This window comes from Anas platyrhynchos, chromosome 1, assembly GCF_047663525.1.
Source record: "Anas platyrhynchos isolate ZD024472 breed Pekin duck chromosome 1, IASCAAS_PekinDuck_T2T, whole genome shotgun sequence".
Lineage (NCBI taxonomy): Eukaryota > Metazoa > Chordata > Aves > Anseriformes > Anatidae > Anas > Anas platyrhynchos.
In genome coordinates, this window is record NC_092587.1 from 89,130,153 (window position 1) to 89,147,744 (window position 17,592).

At 39.6% G+C, this 17,592-nt stretch overlaps 2 protein-coding genes across 9 annotated transcripts in view; both read right to left on the reverse strand.

Annotated features, from left to right (window-relative positions):
* Positions 1-17,592, reverse strand: part of CMSS1 (cms1 ribosomal small subunit homolog) — a 239,064-nt gene that overhangs the window by 9,744 nt on the left and 211,728 nt on the right. For all 7 annotated transcript variants that reach the window (XM_072023207.1, XM_027462728.3, XM_072023217.1 and 4 more), the window contains 3 exons: positions 16,369-16,466; positions 11,576-11,650; positions 1,343-1,472 (listed from right to left, as the gene is read on the reverse strand). In XM_072023207.1, coding sequence (XP_071879308.1) covers positions 1,343-1,472; positions 11,576-11,650; positions 16,369-16,466 — 303 coding nt within the window. The remainder of the gene's footprint in view (positions 1-1,342; positions 1,473-11,575; positions 11,651-16,368; positions 16,467-17,592) is intronic.
* TOMM70 (translocase of outer mitochondrial membrane 70) overlaps positions 11,576-17,592 on the reverse strand; it is a 287,143-nt gene continuing 281,126 nt past the window's right edge. For both annotated transcript variants that reach the window (XM_038175607.2, XM_072044665.1), the window contains exons 16-17: positions 16,369-16,466; positions 11,576-11,650 (exon numbers count right to left, since the gene is read on the reverse strand). The gene's annotated coding sequence lies outside the window, so the exon portion shown is untranslated. The remainder of the gene's footprint in view (positions 11,651-16,368; positions 16,467-17,592) is intronic.

Below are 17,592 nucleotides of genomic sequence, written 5' to 3' on the forward strand. Positions count from 1 at the left end.
AGAAAGAGGGAAAAAATCCACACAGCTCCAACCTGTAGCAAGAGACCACGCTGACTACAAACTTGCCCTTCTGCACTGTGTCAGTTAACAAGAACACACAGATCCAAATATTTGCTTATTTGCTCAGTGCTTTGACATGAATGACTTGACAGCTGTAGAAGTTAGTAAACTCCTTGGGTCTCCAAGCCTCCAACTCCCAGCACAAAAATAAAAATCCCCATCCAACCCAAGAGCCAATCCATGTGGAAATGGGTCACTTCATTAGCCTAAAGGCCTCTTTCAATAAGAAACAAACCAAAGCAATTTATTATTTGCTAAAAACTCTGAATGTCTAGAAATATTTAACACAAGCTTTTCAAAGCAATCTATATGGGACTTTTCCAGGTTTTCTTGATTTAATAAGAAAGCTGAACATAGCCCAAAGAAATAAAGAAGGGTCAACTTAGAATCACGGATAATAAGGAGGAGCATATTTATCTAGAAAGACAAGTTTAAATGTTAAAAGACAGACAGCACTGCTGGGCTAAAAGGGTGCTAGATTGGGCATAGGTCACCTGCAGTTCAAGAAGTATCAATGGTGCATGCAAATGTGTTAATGGGGCAGTTTGTTCTTCATATGCCATCTCAACAAATAATGGACAGTTCCTCTTCATCTGTAGGAGTGAGAGGCACACAAGTTCAGTGTTGCCTTTACCTCTAAGGCAACCTCTAGCTGACAGAGAGAAGCTAACCCTGCTCTGTCCTGCCTTGCCTTTTCTCTCTCTGGCTTTTAACTGGAGACAGAATAAAGGAAACCAAGAGGGTGCTATAGTCATGGTTAAAACTTGTTTGCTTTAAACTTGGACCAAAACTACCATCTCATTTCATGCCACTCCCTGAAAATCCATTGTGTTCAATATTTCATAACCATGTCAGAATCATGTTTTGTTACTGTTTTGTCTACTCCTCTCAGCCCTCTTATTATGCATCTGGATAGATGCAGATAATCCCAGAAATGAAAACTATTTTCACTCTCTTTCTCAGTCAGTGTCTTGGAACATACTAAGGAATCATACAATTTCTATGAGGAAGGTGAGCTCCTAAAATTAATTCTTTATAATAAAGAGAAACAAAAATGGTATTTTTTTTCTTTTCACTCTTGCAACTCGAAGAAATCCTAATATTTGTTCAAAATAAATTAACTTATTTACTAAAGAGCAAAGTATAAAATATATACAGTATAATAAAATATTTCAATAAAAAGTACAACTCTTAAGACCTGTCTGAAAAAAATCCCTATTCTTCTACGGAAAAAGAATTCACCAGTGTCACATTATTTATCTATTAATATAGGATAAATTACCTGACAGTGTTAATTCCTCTATTTCAATCACTGAACGTCTTGCACCAAAATGTTGACTAAGCAGATTCTGTAGATCCTCAGGGACACCAGGTTTCGGAGAGGATTTTTCCAGAACATCAGATATTTTCTTCTAAAAAACAAGCAACAGGGTTAAGTATGGTAGGATACCATTTTTGCTCTTTCAGTAGCTAACAACATAGTAAATAAATGTTCCTCCATAATTTCATAAAGGTAATTGGATTAATTAGAGCTTAATTAGGAAAAGCTCTTACAATGGAACAAAACTGTGTTTAGTGGGAATGAAGACTTCAGAAGCAAGTCCAGATACTTTGACAACAATGGTCCAAGACCCTGAAGATAAAAAAATCTTGTTCACTCACCTAAAACGCCACCATATCTAAAACATAAATGAAAGCTGTTTTTGTGGGGTTTGCTGTTGTTACACTTAAGTATTGATTCAAAGATCGAAGCCGAAATTCCTTTAAGTGGTATATTCTTTATTGCAGCGCTGGATGCACGGGGGATCTCTCCACCTATCGTGCATACCCAAAGCGGAAAGCAGTCTTGAATTTATACAATCAATCTATCAATATTCTACAAGCGCCTATACATATGCATTACCTATCCCCGCCTTCCCTCGCTTCTCATGCTAATTAGCCTTTTGGCACCTTGCGCCTGCGTAGAGCCTCCCAAGAATTGTGGGCAGGGGTCTTTGGGACGTGGGCAGGGGTCTTTGGGAGGAAGACCCCGAGTCTTCCTCACAGTGTACTTTTCACCTTTGGTCAGGAATCTGCTGAATTGGCAAGTTTCTTAATTGCGAGAGCTGGTTGTTGCCAATTCTTCCGTTTGTTGTATCTTTATAATGAATTCCAATGTCCAATTTTGAGATTTATAGTCCTTACATTTGTTTCTCTGTCCGTCTGCCGCTTCCTTATCATGAGTTCCAGTGTCTTGTTTCGAGATATACAGTCCATGTCTGGGGATTGTCCTTGCCTCCCCAATACCTCCCCAATACCTCCTTAATCAATCCCCCCTTTTCTTTTCCCATGCAAATTCTTTTGCATCAGATACTTTCATTATTTACAGTAACACAACAAAGCAGGCATCTAAACAACATGCACACAAATATTCCTAACACTACTAATGTGATTAGAGCAATGAACACTTGTTCCCACCATTGGAAGTTGGGCAACCAGGCGGTTAACTTATTCCATATTTCACTAAAACTCCATGAAAGATCATCTTTACTGATCTCATGTAGGACCCTTGTCTGCTTCCATATTTCTTCCAGGTCGGTAGAGATCCTTCCACTCTGATCTACATACATACAACAACTTGTATTTATTACTGTACAGACTCCCCCTTGAGCGGCCAGTAACAAGTCTAGGGCCATCGGATTTTGTAATACTACCTGTGATAAACTAGATATCTCTTCTTGTTGAGCCTTTATAGCATCCAGAGTTTTGTTTTCTAACTTCTCTATAATTGCAGAAATATTAAGTATCGCCTTTTCCAATTCATTCACTCCTAACCATGGGATAAACCATCGAACAAAACTATGAAAAGCGGTGTGTCTCTCTATCAATGGATTGTTAATTTTTCGTCTAATTCTCCAGATATGATTTCTCAAGTAACCTCGAGGCACTACATCATGTACTGTCATACTGGGGACTACTGCTCCAAGAGTGCAAGTTCCCTTCCAGTTCTCGGGCAAGACCTTACGGGCTGTATCATTGCATAGCCAATACCACCCTTTTCCTTCTGGAACTGGCCAGCTGGTTGAATTTGCCCAACTGCTAGTTGTACTAATATCAATTGTTTGATTACAAGATGTCTGATTTCCCACATAAGTAGTACCTGTATTTATACAATCCTGTTTTCCCATACCCTTAGGCGGGTTACACCTTTGTACACATACATAGTAAGATTCCAATGGCACAAAGCTACTAACTTCTAGTTCCAAAACTTCTTCATATTTTTTTTGACCCAAGATGTGTTTTCCCACAAATTAGTCCAAGATAAGTTTGCAGGCAAGGGAATCCCAATTAACGATATACCCTTATTCCCATGCTGTGGCAGATGGGTGCATACCCAACAGTTCGTCTTATTAATCACTTGAGATACAGTTTGTATTAAGGTCAGGTGTAAGTTCTCGTCCCAAGTTGCCCATCCCAAATCTGACAACCATATCCCCACAATCATTAGGATCTGGAAAAACACAATTTTGCTGGTCCAATTGGGGTCGTGGTCCATTTCCTCGCCGGGGCCTTTTTCACCTTTGAATCGTGGATCCAAGCTGCTTGCTCCTTAATCTTAATGGCGGTGTGTGTTGTCAGTAATACCTGGTATGGTCCCGTCCACTTTCCTTCCATTTTTCCTCTAGGGGTTGTCCTGAAAAAGTCTTTATATATATAATCCCTGAGCTTAAAAGGGTGGATTGGTTGATCCAACCGTCTAGCCCAGGTCCTGAGAACAAATTTATGTACTTTATTTAATTATTTCTGAAGTTCAGTTATATATGCATATAAATATTCTAATCCTAACTGTGTTCGATCCTCTCCACTAAATAGAAATGGATACGGCCTTCCAAATAAGATTTCAAAGGGACTCAAATTCCCTTTTTATTCTAGGTTTAACTCAAATTCTAAGTAATGCTAAAGGGAGGGATTGAGGTCATGACAGATTAGATTCTTGTCTGATTTTAGCTATTTGTTGTTTAATTAAATGTTTCATTTTTTCTACCTGTCCACTTGCCTGCGGTCTATAAAGAGTATGCAGTTGTCTTTAGAATATCTTTAGAATCTTACTTATCTGTTGTACCACTTGCACACAAAAATGTGAAACTCTATCAGAAGACATTGCTACTAGAATCCCAAAGCATGGTATTATTTAATTTAACAAGACTTTAACCACTTCTTCTTGCTTTGTTTGTTCGACAGGGAAAGGCTTCAGGCCTTCCTGAAATCATGTCAGTCAGAACCAGTAAATAACAATACCCCCCTTTTCTAGGGAGTTCTGAAAAATCAATTTGCCACAGTTGCCCCGAATAATTCCCTTTACTGATTATTCCAAATTTTATTCTATTCTTGGTATTGGGGTTATTGTGTAAGCAAATGCTACATTGTTGAGTTACTTGTTTTATTGTTGTATATAAATTTTGTTCCACTAATGTCTGACTCAGGCTCTTATGCAATGTGTCAGCTCCCCGATGTGTTTTATTGTGTTCTGTAAGAACTATGGGCCATATCAAATTAGAGGGTATTATTACACAGTTATCTTTTAAATATACTCATCTATCTGGTTTCATTTTACCTTTCAAATCTTCAATTAATTTTAAGTCTTCTTTTGTATAATTTGGCTTTTTGGTTCATATATATAGTTTGGATTTTACCGTCTGGTATTAAAGACAATGCCTTCACCTCAGTTATTTCAGCTGCCTGTTTAGCCTCCTGATCTGCCAATCGATTTCCAATTTCAAAATCAGAGTTTCCCTTTTGGTGTCCTTGGCAATGCATCATAGCTACCTTTTCTGATTGTTTTACAGCCTGTAACAATTTTAAAATTTCTTCAGCATGTTTTCTTTTTGTTTTCCTTGAGCAGTCAGCAATCCACGTTCTTTCCATATCGCTCCACGAGCATGTACCACGCCGAATGCATATTTAGAGTCTGTCCAAATACTTATTTTCCTTCCTGCTGCTAGTTCCAGTGCTCGTGTAAGAGCAATTATCTCTGCTTTCTGGGCGGATGTCCCAGGGGGTAATGGTTTAGACTCGATTACCTGTTGAGCAGTTGTAACAGCATATCCTGCCTTACGTTGTCCTTGTTTTACAAAGCTGCTCCCATCAGTATACCAAGATTCGTCAGCATCTTCTAAAGGTTCTTCCTTAAGATTGGGTCGACTAGAATACACAGTCTCTATTGTTTCTATACAATCATGAGTTATAGGTTCATCCAGAGTTCCGCTAAGGAAAGAAGCTGGATTTACGACGTTAGTGACCACAATTTCCACATCATCTAGTTCTACTAATATTGCTTGATATTTTAAAATCATCAATTCTTGTTTAAAGACTTTTTGTGCTTCTCCAGTCCAGACTAACTTTGACTGGTTAATCTTTATCAATTCACATAGAGGCTTTACCAATCGTCCATAATTATAAATCCAAAGGCGACACCAACCTGTCATTCCTAAAAAGGTTTGTAGCTCCTTTACCGTTTGAGGTTCTGGAGTCCGGCAAATGACTTCCTTATGTTCAGTTCCTAGTTCTCGTTGTCCTCCCGAAATTTCAAATCCCAGATAGGTCACACTTTGTTGAGCCAGCTGGACTTTCTGTCAAGAGACTTGATATCCATTTTAAACCCAGAAAATTAAGAAAACTTATAGTCCATTGAATACAGCTCCCTTTAGTCTCGGTAGCTATTAAGAGATCATCTACATATTGTAACAAAGCACCTTCAGTGTCCGGAGGCATCCATGTTTCGAGTTCCCTTGCTAATTGGTTTCCAAAAATAGTGGGGCTATTCTTGAATCCTTGAGGTAGTAATGTCCACGTGAGCTGCGTCTTTCTGCCTGAATTGGGATTTTCCCATTCAAAGGCAAATAGGTTTTGGCTTTCTGTGGCTAAGCCTAGGCAGAAGAAGGCGTCTTTTAAATCCAGTACGGTAAACCAGACTTGACTATTCTTTAATTTAGTCGGCAAAGTATAAGGGTTTGCCACTACTGGATGTATATCCTCAGTGATTTTACTTATGGCCCTCAAATCCTGAACTAACCTATAGCTTTTTCCATCTGCCTTTTTAATTGGCAATATGGGTGTATTGTATTCTGATTCACATTCAATCAATAATCCATACTGTAAAAATTTATCAATTATCTCTTTAATTCCTTTCCTATCTTCTATCCTCAAAGGATATTACTTAACCTTAACGGGTTTCTCTCCTGGCTTTAATTTAATAATTATTAAGGTCACATTTTTGCTCTTCCAGGGACTTTGGTAGCCCAAACTCCTGGACATATTGATCTGTGATCTCTAAAGGTATTTCACTTTTAGGGTCAGTTTGTATTAGTGCCAAGCTTAACACATTTATTAGTTGTTCTTCTCCTATTCTTAATTTCATTTTCCCTTTTTCAACGACAATTTCTGCTCCTAATTGCTCTAATAAATCTCTACCTAAGAGTGCCCATGAGGAGTTAGGCGTATATAAAAATCTGTGTATGCCCCATTGTTTCCCTAACTTGTACTTCAAAGGTTCACAAAAATAAGCCTTTTCGGTTACACCTTGTCCTGGTTTCAGTTAGATTTTGTCTTATTAAACTGTCTTTATCTCAACTCACGGGCTTCACTTTCCATTTCTCTCCCCCGTCTCAGAGAGGGAGGGGGAGGGTGAGCGAACGGCTGCATGGTGTTTAGCTGCCAGCCGGGTTAAACCACAACACACCTTTTACCCTAACATAATAATTCTGTGAAGGCATTAATGCTTGATTTAGAACTGAATACGTTGCCCCATATCAATAAGAAATTTCACTTCCATTCCTCCCCTAGCTTCATTATAATCAGTGGAGGATCCGCTAGGGTAGATTCCCCAGGTCCCCGTTATTCCTGTTGAAATCAGGGACCAATGATTACCCTAGAAAAAGGCTAGTCAATTTGTCCTCCGAAGCCAGGTCCAAACCGTTTTGTTTTATTTATTTATTTATTTATTTTCATTACATTTCAGAGTTGGTCCAAAAATTCCGTAGGGGTTTCTTTTAGACCTTGTTGGAAGCATATTCTCAATTCCCAATTCATCCAGATTTTAGTATTTACTTAGCCGTTCATAATTTTAGGGATGATTAGGGTCTCAGTGGGGTCGGTCAGGGGAATGCAGTTGTCCACAGTTCCCTGAGCGGTCCCATCGGTAATCTGAGCTCGCACATGAACTCAGGTTGTTTTAAGAGTTAACTGTTTTTCTGTTTCCATAACAACTCTCTCTCGGACCCATCATGATCCATTTGCCCCAAAGGGCTAACACCCATGATTTTAAGATCTTTGCCTAGAGCAGAGGCAGAACTATTAACATTCCTACATCCTCTTTCCCTGCTCATTCAACTTCAAACACCTTTAACACTTTCAACAACCCTTTTAACACTTCCTTTATCTTTCTCCAGCCTGTACTTCTCTAATGCCAACATCAAAGGCTCAGTCAGGGGCCAACTTAATTCCGTACCTTTTCCCACCAAGATGCTGAAACAACATCAGTATACAACATTTCATCCTATTCTCCTTCTCAAAACCAACATTAACTGTAGCAAAACATTAGAGTTTAAAGTTCCATTTAGGGGCCACTTTTCTCCACATTCCAGCTTATAAAGCGGCCACCATTGATTACAATATTTTATCAATGTTTTCCTGTTCACACTTCCACCGGCAGATCCTCCAATATCCTTCCAGTGACTCAAAACACATCCTAACGCACTTTTCTTAGGAATTTCACTGCTTACTCGCCCCCCCATTTTCCAGTTTACACTTTCAGAATACACGTGTTACTTACAAAAGCGTATCACAAAAACGTATCACTCACAAAATTACAGGCACGCAATATCTTTCAGTAGCGATGTCACAAAGCTACTATTACCAGCAATATTGCTAAAATCACAATAACAATAGTCAGAGTCAAATTCCACATGCGATAAGTCAGAAAACCGAACTGTGTAACACCATAACGATATCTTTCTTATAACAATGCCACGAACCTACTATTACCACCAGAAAAATAGCCAAAATCACAGTAACAATAACCAGAGTTAAATACCATACTCCATGAGTCAGAAAACCGAAATAAACAACACAATTCCAGATGGACCTTAAAGCGAGCTCTTTCCTTAAGGTCCCCAAATATACTTATGGTGCTTACCACAAAGTATATACCAAACGCTGCCTCGCAGAAGATCACCTTCTGACTTACAGACAGTTCCAGATACAGATGGACCCCAAGGTCCCCAGATATACTTGTGGTACTAACCACAAAGTATATACCAAACACTGCCTCGCAGAAGATCACCTTCTGACTTACAGACAGTTCCAGATACAGATGGACCCCAAGGTCCCCAGATATACTTGTGGTACTAACCACAAAGTATATACCCAATACTGTCCTGCAGAAGTCACCTTCCGACTTACTGGACAGTCCCAGACGACCGGTCTACCAGAAAACCAAACCAGAATAAAGAATATACTCACTTACAATGATGGGGTCCTTGTCTGCCTCCGCAGTGATCCGGTGAGTCGAGGAGTCCCTCCGGGAAATCCCGGGGGTACCCTAGGGAGTCCTGTCCCCAGCGGGTCCTGCGGTCCGGCAGAGAGGTTGTCCCATCTGGGGTGCCAGATTGATTCAAAGATCGAAGCCGAAATTCCTTTAAGTGGTATATTCTTTATTGCAGCGCTGGATGCACGGGGGATCTCTCCACCTATCGTGCATACCCAAAGCGGAAAGCAGTCTTGAATTTATACAATCAATCTATCAATATTCTACAAGCGCCTATACATATGCATTACCTATCCCCGCCTTCCCTCGCTTCTCATGCTAATTAGCCTTTTGGCACCTTGCGCCTGCGTAGAGCCTCCCAAGAATTGTGGGCAGGGGTCTTTGGGACGTGGGCAGGGGTCTTTGGGAGGAAGACCCCGAGTCTTCCTCACAGTGTACTTTTCACCTTTGGTCAGGAATCTGCTGAATTGGCAAGTTTCTTAATTGCGAGAGCTGGTTGTTGCCAATTCTTCCGTTTGTTGTATCTTTATAATGAATTCCAATGTCCAATTTTGAGATTTATAGTCCTTACATTTGTTTCTCTGTCCGTCTGCCGCTTCCTTATCATGAGTTCCAGTGTCTTGTTTCGAGATATACAGTCCATGTCTGGGGATTGTCCTTGCCTCCCCAATACCTCCCCAATACCTCCTTAATCAGTATCAGTTTGAAATTTGATTTATTATTTTTTTTTATTACCGTTATTACTCAAGCATTAATTACAGGAATCAAATGATTGTGTAAAACACCTATAATTTGAGTAAAATAGGACAACTATCTCTTTTTGGAAGAAAAGGTGGTAAGCTAGACTAATAGTATACATCATATCATGGGAAGTATGATGAAAATGAGTTCAAAGTTCACAAAAACAGAAGTCTAGCAGAAAGAGTTCAGCATCTGTTTTGCTCCTCCAGACTATACATATATTTTTAAACCAAACATTTTTTTGAGCCTTAACATGAATTCATGGAGATTGAGTTTTATGCCTTAGGAATGTTAGCAAATAACAGCTCTGAATTTTCACTGAAAAGAAAGTATTGTTGCATTTTTTCACATAATTAAATGGATCACGGTGGTAGACCAGCTCAATATTCCTGTTACCTGAATGATCTGCCAGCATTTTAGATTACAGCAGATTTTCACAGATAGAGGCAGTCTGGAGAGAATGGCACGGATCTGAAGCCTCATCCATTCTCACTGAGAAACGATTAATTTGTGAAAGGCCAGCTTGAGGTTTCTCAGCTGCGTAAGCTAAAATTAACTTGCTGCCATGAGGATGTGTGGCAGTATAAGCCTGGAAGTGAAAAAGAGATGAAGAGTGTGGCTAGGACATGGCAACGGGATATATATCTGTGAGGGAAAGTGAGACTGTGGAGGGACAAGGTGGGCCTAGAACCACTTTTGGCAGCTGTGGAGGGGTGGTGGGTATCTGTAGTGCTTAAACCTTCCTCTTGGCCTACCTTTGGCATGACCCAAACCCCCCTCCAGTCATTGGAAGACTTTCAGTAGATATGCAGCTGGTTGGCTTCTGTAGTGCCTGAACCTGTGGCATTCCTTCACAAGCTTCAGCGCCATTTTACACTGTTGTATTTTTCTGCCTTGCAATAATTGTCTTTCCCAGGCATGGCCACAGGCCACCTGCAGTACGCACAGCCTTCTCATGAGGCCTACAAACAAACCTTTTATTTGTTATTCCTAACAAATACTGAAGGCAGGGCACTAGGGAGAAATGCTCTTCTTCAGCCCCAGCCTCTTCAGTGACCCGCATTTGGGAACCTCTTCTTTAGCAGATAATAACACAGAAGTATCAGACTCCTTTCACTTGGTAACTCAGCGTAAGTGGCTGTTCCTCAGGACCATTATATCACTCTCTGGGCCACTTGATCCCTCCAGGAAAATTACAGCACTCTTGAGGGGAGAAGCCTAATACTAACAAGAAAGTCCGTAAGAGTATGAGCAAGGACACCTGAGCAAACTCTCTTCCTTCGAGGAGAGCTGTGGGGAAACATTCCTCACGCAGGAAGTTTTATTATTTTTCTTCCAATTTGTTCCAGATGCTTAACAGTAAAGTTTTTCTTTTCCTTCCTTCTTTTTTTCCTTTTTTTTTTTTCCTTATTTTTTTTGGAGACTGCAGTTTGTTTGGAAACAATAGATCAGCCTGATAAATATTTCCTGATGAATTTGCTAACAGGCTGTGTATGTTAACTCAGTTGCCCTAGTGTGCCAGTGAAACTAAAGGTGTAACCAAGTGCCTGTTGTTTGCCAGGGAATGGGGTCTCTTTGCTAGGGCTGGTTCACCACTCTTGTGGTGGGATGCTTTCACTCTGGCAGCAGTGGATCCAGCTTTGCGGTCGCTTTGCCAGAGCTGCATTTAAAGCTAAATCCCACTCTTCCTTCTTCCCATTCCCCAGCTGACTAAGAGGCCTGACATAATATAAAAAAGCCACCTCTCTGCCTTGTGAAGGAGCCAAATATTTACACAGGCTGTCCCAAATGACAATTAACTTGCTTGATGCCATGTTATTTTCATCTAGCCTGCAGAGTGTGTGTGCTGTTGAGGGTGAGGATGGAGCATGGCCAGGGGGGCAATCCAGAGTATTTATTTATATACTTATGCTAGGAGGAGAAGAGGGAATGAGGACAGTTCTTGGTGCAAAGGATGTGACAGAAGCTGAAGCCGTGCCACACAGCTGAAACTGGGCAGATTCTGCAGAATGAAATGCCACCTTTCTTTGATAGTTACATTTTCCCAGTGTGCCACACCTGCAAGCTGTATGTGGATGTAAAAACCCTTGAGCGGGTTTCAGTTCAGGTGAGGAACGGGTATTTTGAGTAAAGTCAAAAAAGTGTGAATTTCTACTCTTATCTGAAAAAGGCTGCAATGTTATGCTGCTTCACATCACACGGTTGTCCCAAAATTATACAACACCACCCACACCCCCAGGACGTTCATACCTTCTTTCTCTTCTTTGCTTTTACAGCGCTCTCTTGTTGTTTTTCTTCGGGCTGACTAAGAAAACACTCTGTAGGCTGCAAAGCACATATTCAAAAAAAAAAAAAAAAGATTCAGTATCAGATATCTGATCACCTGGAAAAAACAAAATCAACAAAGGGAAGCAAGAGAGAAAGGAATACAGGAAATATAATGCTGGCTAGGGAAAACAAACAAACCCAAATGTCCCCACCTGTAGAAGAGATCAATTTCTTACAGTTACCTATATCTGAAGTAATTTTGGACTTGAGATCTATGTTGCTGTAACCAAGAGAGGAATAAAAGAATGGAAAGCTGAATCATACAGGTTGCAGTCACATTTTCATAAAATAAAGAGAAGTGGGTTTTGATAAATTAAAAATAAAAAAAGAGGAAAACATGAACAAAACATGTCAACAACTATATACTTTTAATCTCTATTATTGCATGTGATCATTTTTCCAAATTTTGCCAATAACGCTCTGAAATATCTGGGTCTAATGTGAACATCCAGATGGTGAAAGACGGTAGAAAAGGGTGAGAATAATTGTCAATAATCATGCTCTGCATTTCCTTTGACATTTGTAATGCAAAATTTAGGAAAACATGTTTCAGATTTGTTCTGCCCCATTTGTGCTTTGTCTTCTCATAGCAGGCAGGGTCAAATGTGTGTAAGAAAAATACATGTTGCATTTCAGAATAATCTTCATCCAACACATGTGTTGCGATTTTTAACCCACATTTGTGCCTGAGCAAGCAGGCTGAACCGGTCCATTTGTAACAGAGTCCCTGTTCACATAAATCAGGGTTAGGATTTGTCTGAAAGCCACCTAAAGCTGTCCAAGAGAGGAAGCAAGGTACAGGTTTACAAGCATAGCAATTCTCTTCTCTTTTTCTTTCTTAGGGACTTCCACTTCCTGGAAATGCAAATGATTCTGCATACACAGGTTTATAAAGGACTCAGAGAAGGAAGGGGAAAATGGGCTGAGCTGCAGGAAAAAACTCCTTGATACTAGGATGCATTTGCCTGGAAAAATCTGCTCCTGTGAGAGGCCATGGAGAAATCTCATCAACATCGTACATTAATAGCTCATGGACCACCAGTCCCTGAGCCTGGAGGCAAAGGATCAGCAGGAAAAGGAGCCTGGCTGAAAGTCAGAGGATTTGCTCCTTCATTCCCTTGTTAGGGTACCTTCAACAGGGTCAAAGGAAAGTTAACAGATGCTCAGAATAGCTGAGCCCCTCCAACCACCTCTTGCACTGCCACCCTGACAGGAGGGCGCTTCATGACAACTTGCACCAAATGAGCCTGGCCAGCACATTTGTACCTTTCCATGCCCACTCTCATATCTTTATCAAAGGTGTTTGGGGGAGTTTAATTGTTCATGTTATGTCTTCACTTCCCCCTTTCTCCCGACTTGCCTTGATAATGTAGTTATAGAAAACAGGGAACAACCATGTTCCCCACAAACAAATGACCTCTATTGATTACTCCCATTTTCTGTGTCACGATACAATCACTGCAGTTGCTAAAGTAGCAGTAATGTATAAAATTGTGTCTGAAACTGGTTGAGGCTTTACATTATAATTAGGAGCTACCAGAGCAGATTTGTCTGGGGACTGGCTAGAGTAGGCAAAGCACTCAGTAGCTAGGGCTGGAATCTAATGCAGCCTGAATCAATACCTAGCCATGAGAAGCTGTGGTTGGAAATGTATCTTCCCTCAGCAAGTGAAGATCTGTCCCTGTGATTTTGTCAGGAATAAGCAGATACTATTTTCACTAAAAATCAAGATACAGCAAGTACTGTTCACTTCAGCTAAGTCATTCCAGGTTTAACATAAGTTTTGTGTTTTTATTTTTGTTTATTTTTTTTAAATCTCCGTCCTGACTCAGATTCAAGTGCTTATTAAGAACAACACCATACATTTCCTCATTCCTAGCCCTGTTGTTAGCATTCCCAGACATTCAGACAGAAACAGAGCTACCCTCTGCCTTCAGGTCCTGCTCTACCCTTATGCATCCCAGCTGTCCATAGATACTTGAAGACCACTTGCCAGGTGTTTTAACCATAAATTCCATATTTACCATTACATTCTACATAGAGACCAAGCCTTTGGATTGATTTACTCAACAGACACTACCAAGCAATCAAAAAGCCAGAATGGAGCCAATCTGAATCTCATTCTTCCCGTAGAATATGATGGTTCCTTATCCTACAAAATGTCACCACTGTTTATGAGCCTTTCAGAATACAGAAAAATGCCACTCATTCACTTTGGGCTCATTTCTTCCTTCACAAACATTGTGAACTGTTTTATATACATCTGCAAAACACCTTGTGCGCTCCCAAACAGTATCTACATGTATGTGAAAAAGAACAAAATGCAGAGCTGAAAAGAAGTCTCTAAGAGAAACAATATTTTCTCACTGGTAACCCTTCATTCAAATGCTTAAAAGTATCATCAAATGTCTTGGCTTCCTTTTTGAAGGCAGTGTGTAGCCTTTTCTTTTGATGACAACAGAAGTACACAGCGGGCTTGTAGGGAATGCCTTGCTTCCTCAGAGAATCATGTCAGGACTGAAAAAAAACTCCTTTACAGCAGCATGTATATATATTTAGGCATGGCATGCTGTTAACAAGTGTCCACCTTATTCAGACATTAAAAATAATGCCATAAGAGAAAAATAAACTTCATGGTGGTGAATGGCTGTAAATCTACATGGCTTTGATGATCTATAATCCAAAATATTTAGGCATCTGATCTAGACTGAACTTCTGACCCTTAACCAAATGTTAGTTGCCTACCTACTCATGCAATAGCTCTTTGCACGGCACCCTTAGGAAAAGGTCATTTGCATGTTTTTCTTATGCAAGACACAGAGCAGACAACCTGCTGGGTTTTGACATGGCTCCCCTGTGCTCTGTGTTTTTATGCTATTTTTACATGGAAGTTCTTAAAATGCAGAAAACAGGAAATTTGTGCTGAGACCACTGATTTATGAACTAAAATGTCATAAATTCCTTGTTTGTTAATCATGGACATAACATAAAATATTTCCTGTATTATATTTCTAACACAACTTTTTTTTTTCTTTACATGTTGCCAAGTTACTGGAAATTCAAATGTAAAGTGAAAACATTCTTGTGTGTGTGTGAAAGTTTACATTCTAGGTCAGCCATATACTCTGACTTTTGGAGTTCGTGACAAAGTAAACACATCAATGCTCCATTCAGATTGGAGACAAATCATTCATTTCATTGTAAGTCTGTGGACAGTCTGCAGACTGGAAACATAAATGTTCATAATTCTATCTGGCTGTCTCCTGACTGGCTTTAAGATGCCAAGTCCACTGCAGAATAGCTTCCAGCCCATGAATAAGGCAGAGATGAGTGAGTAGAATAGGTTATGTCACATGCACCAGAACTACAAACCTACTGGCGTTCTGTAAGTACATCCAACTTTGCAAGTGTTTTGCTCTAAAAGACAACAGCACACACATGACTGAGTTCCCACAAAACCTTTGCACCCAGGAGTTTCATGACTGAAGATCAACTTATCCTGCTCCAAAATACAGACTGATATTCTTTATATTAAAAGAAGAGCTGGGGCAGGTGTTGTGCTACAGGTGAGCAGACCAAGTCTACCTCAGGAGGGTAACCTGTGTTGGCTATCCTTTCTAGTGTTCTCACAGAATGAACAAAGCAACTCCTCCAAATAAACCATCTTAACTTTGTTCTAAATGTGTACATGAAGATAGTGTTGATAAAAAAGGGCTCCATAGGCATTCTCACTGAGTTGAATTCCTCACATCTGATTCCCAGGTAAGGTGTGTAGAAGGGCAATACAGCTTTCTGCTGTATTGCTCAGTTCTCTCTTTCCTAATCAAAATATTGAACCAGTTCAGACATTTGGCTCACTTCACCCTTGGTCCCCTTGGAAAGACACCCAAATGCATGGTAATTACTGTATTGCTTACACTTCTCTGTTACTAAAAAAAACATACCTACAAATGATTTTCACTTGGTCTATTGCCTAGGCATCATACCGTGAATTTAATACTGACCTAGGGTCTAAATTAATATCCGTAACTTCAAGGAGAGATAGCCACCAATGTCATTTTAGCTCCTTGACAAGCATTCAGTCCATTCTCCAGTTCGATACCAGGAAGACAGAAGAAACTAATTTTCAGACAAGAGACTTCTTAAAACCAGCTGAGCTCTAGCTCTGCTAAAGTGATGCTATCTGCCAATGACCTTGCTGCTGTTTCCTGGGTGTATTCCACATACCGATGAACAACAAAGTTCTTAATGGTTCTAAAGGAAGCTTTTAGCAGTGCAAAGTTATGGAAACATCAATCCGTGTAGACCTAAATTCTTCCTCATGTGGACATTTCAAAGGGGACATGCATGGGTGAAGATGTCATACAATGTTTAAAACACAGCTTTCAAGACCTTGTGTATACAGGGAAGAGGATAAAACAGTGGTAACACCACTCAGGCATTTATCCTTAGACAGTCACTTTTGCAGGCGACCAGCTTGGCAATATCAACTCACACAAAGCAAGAGCTAAATTATGATTGAATTATACTTGAATGAGACCACTTTCAAATACTGCAAAAATAATTAACCCCCTCCCAATTTATGATAAAAATCTTATTACATGAACAGATTAGACAAAAAGTGAAGAAATCTGTCCCTTTAGTGGAAGAATGGGGACTACATTCCCCGACACGGTATCATTTAAGTGCTCTGCATAATTGCTAAACTTACAGACCTGTTTTCTTTTCTTTTTCACAGCAGGTTTGGAATCTGGATCTTGATGTATTGCTGTCTTATCACTTGGTTTCTCAATTGTTTCATCATCTGAAGGATCTGATGAGAAAAAAAGAAGGGGTTTTCATTGCATTTTCATTTTTCAAATTCATCTTTTCTTTGCATTCAAAATATGGATTAAGATCTTTAACTACAAGCTTGTCAAAATAGTATAATCTCAAGATTAGCAACAAATACAGCTGTAATAGAAATTTAAATAATTTAAAAATTTAAAAAATGGTATTTGAAATTTACTCTAGGAAAAGTCCCAGTTTTTCCCTCATCTTCATAGGATCTGTTCTGGCAGGCAATGTATTTCCATGTCTTTCTGTAATGCTACACGGTTGGTGCCATCTGCAGCATCACAGGTAGAAATGTCTAATCTCTCCAGAAACCCACTTGAACTAAATTGAGCACTGAAAGAAGATGTATCTGATAAACTACAACACCTCAAGTTGCACGACATCTCTCTGTGTTATTTCAGAAAAAGTAAAATGTTACCTTAGATTCATAGCACTGCATTCATCATAGAGCATTACAGACCTATCTCAACAAATCATTAGACCCCAAAGTAAGAAACAGTTCTGCTCCTAAAGACTAATGGCTCTGTGGACCATAGGATCACCAAAGAAAACATATAATTCCTCCTAAGTTTGTTGACACTTCTTTTGGAATAAGTTATTTTTTCCTACAAGGACAAGAGTCTTGCAGATGGAGGAATAAAAATCCCACACCAACACACACACAGAAAACACTCAAACCTCCATCTAGAAGCCCCAAATGCCTCACTGACACCAAGTACCTATAAGAGGAAGACTTCTAAGATTTGTATAATCTTGTACTGTATAAAAATATATACAGATGTTTCCTGCAAGCACATTTTAGCTGTGTAACTCTCACAGTATTAATAATTAGGCAATGGCACCATTTCTAAACTTTAATCAGAATGTCTGTAACAGTAAAAAAAAAAAAAAAAAAAAAAGGTTATGCTGTCAGAGAAAATTATTTAGATTAAAATGTCTCCATTCATTCTCTTCCTCATCTCTTTTTATCTACAGAGAGATTTCTGGGGAAAAAAAAAAAATCCTATCCAAAAGGACAGTTCCCTCACCAGTGCTCTATTAGCCTCTGGTTTTAAAAGATGTTGTATTCCAACACAGAATTTTCTTTTGGGGACTAAATTACT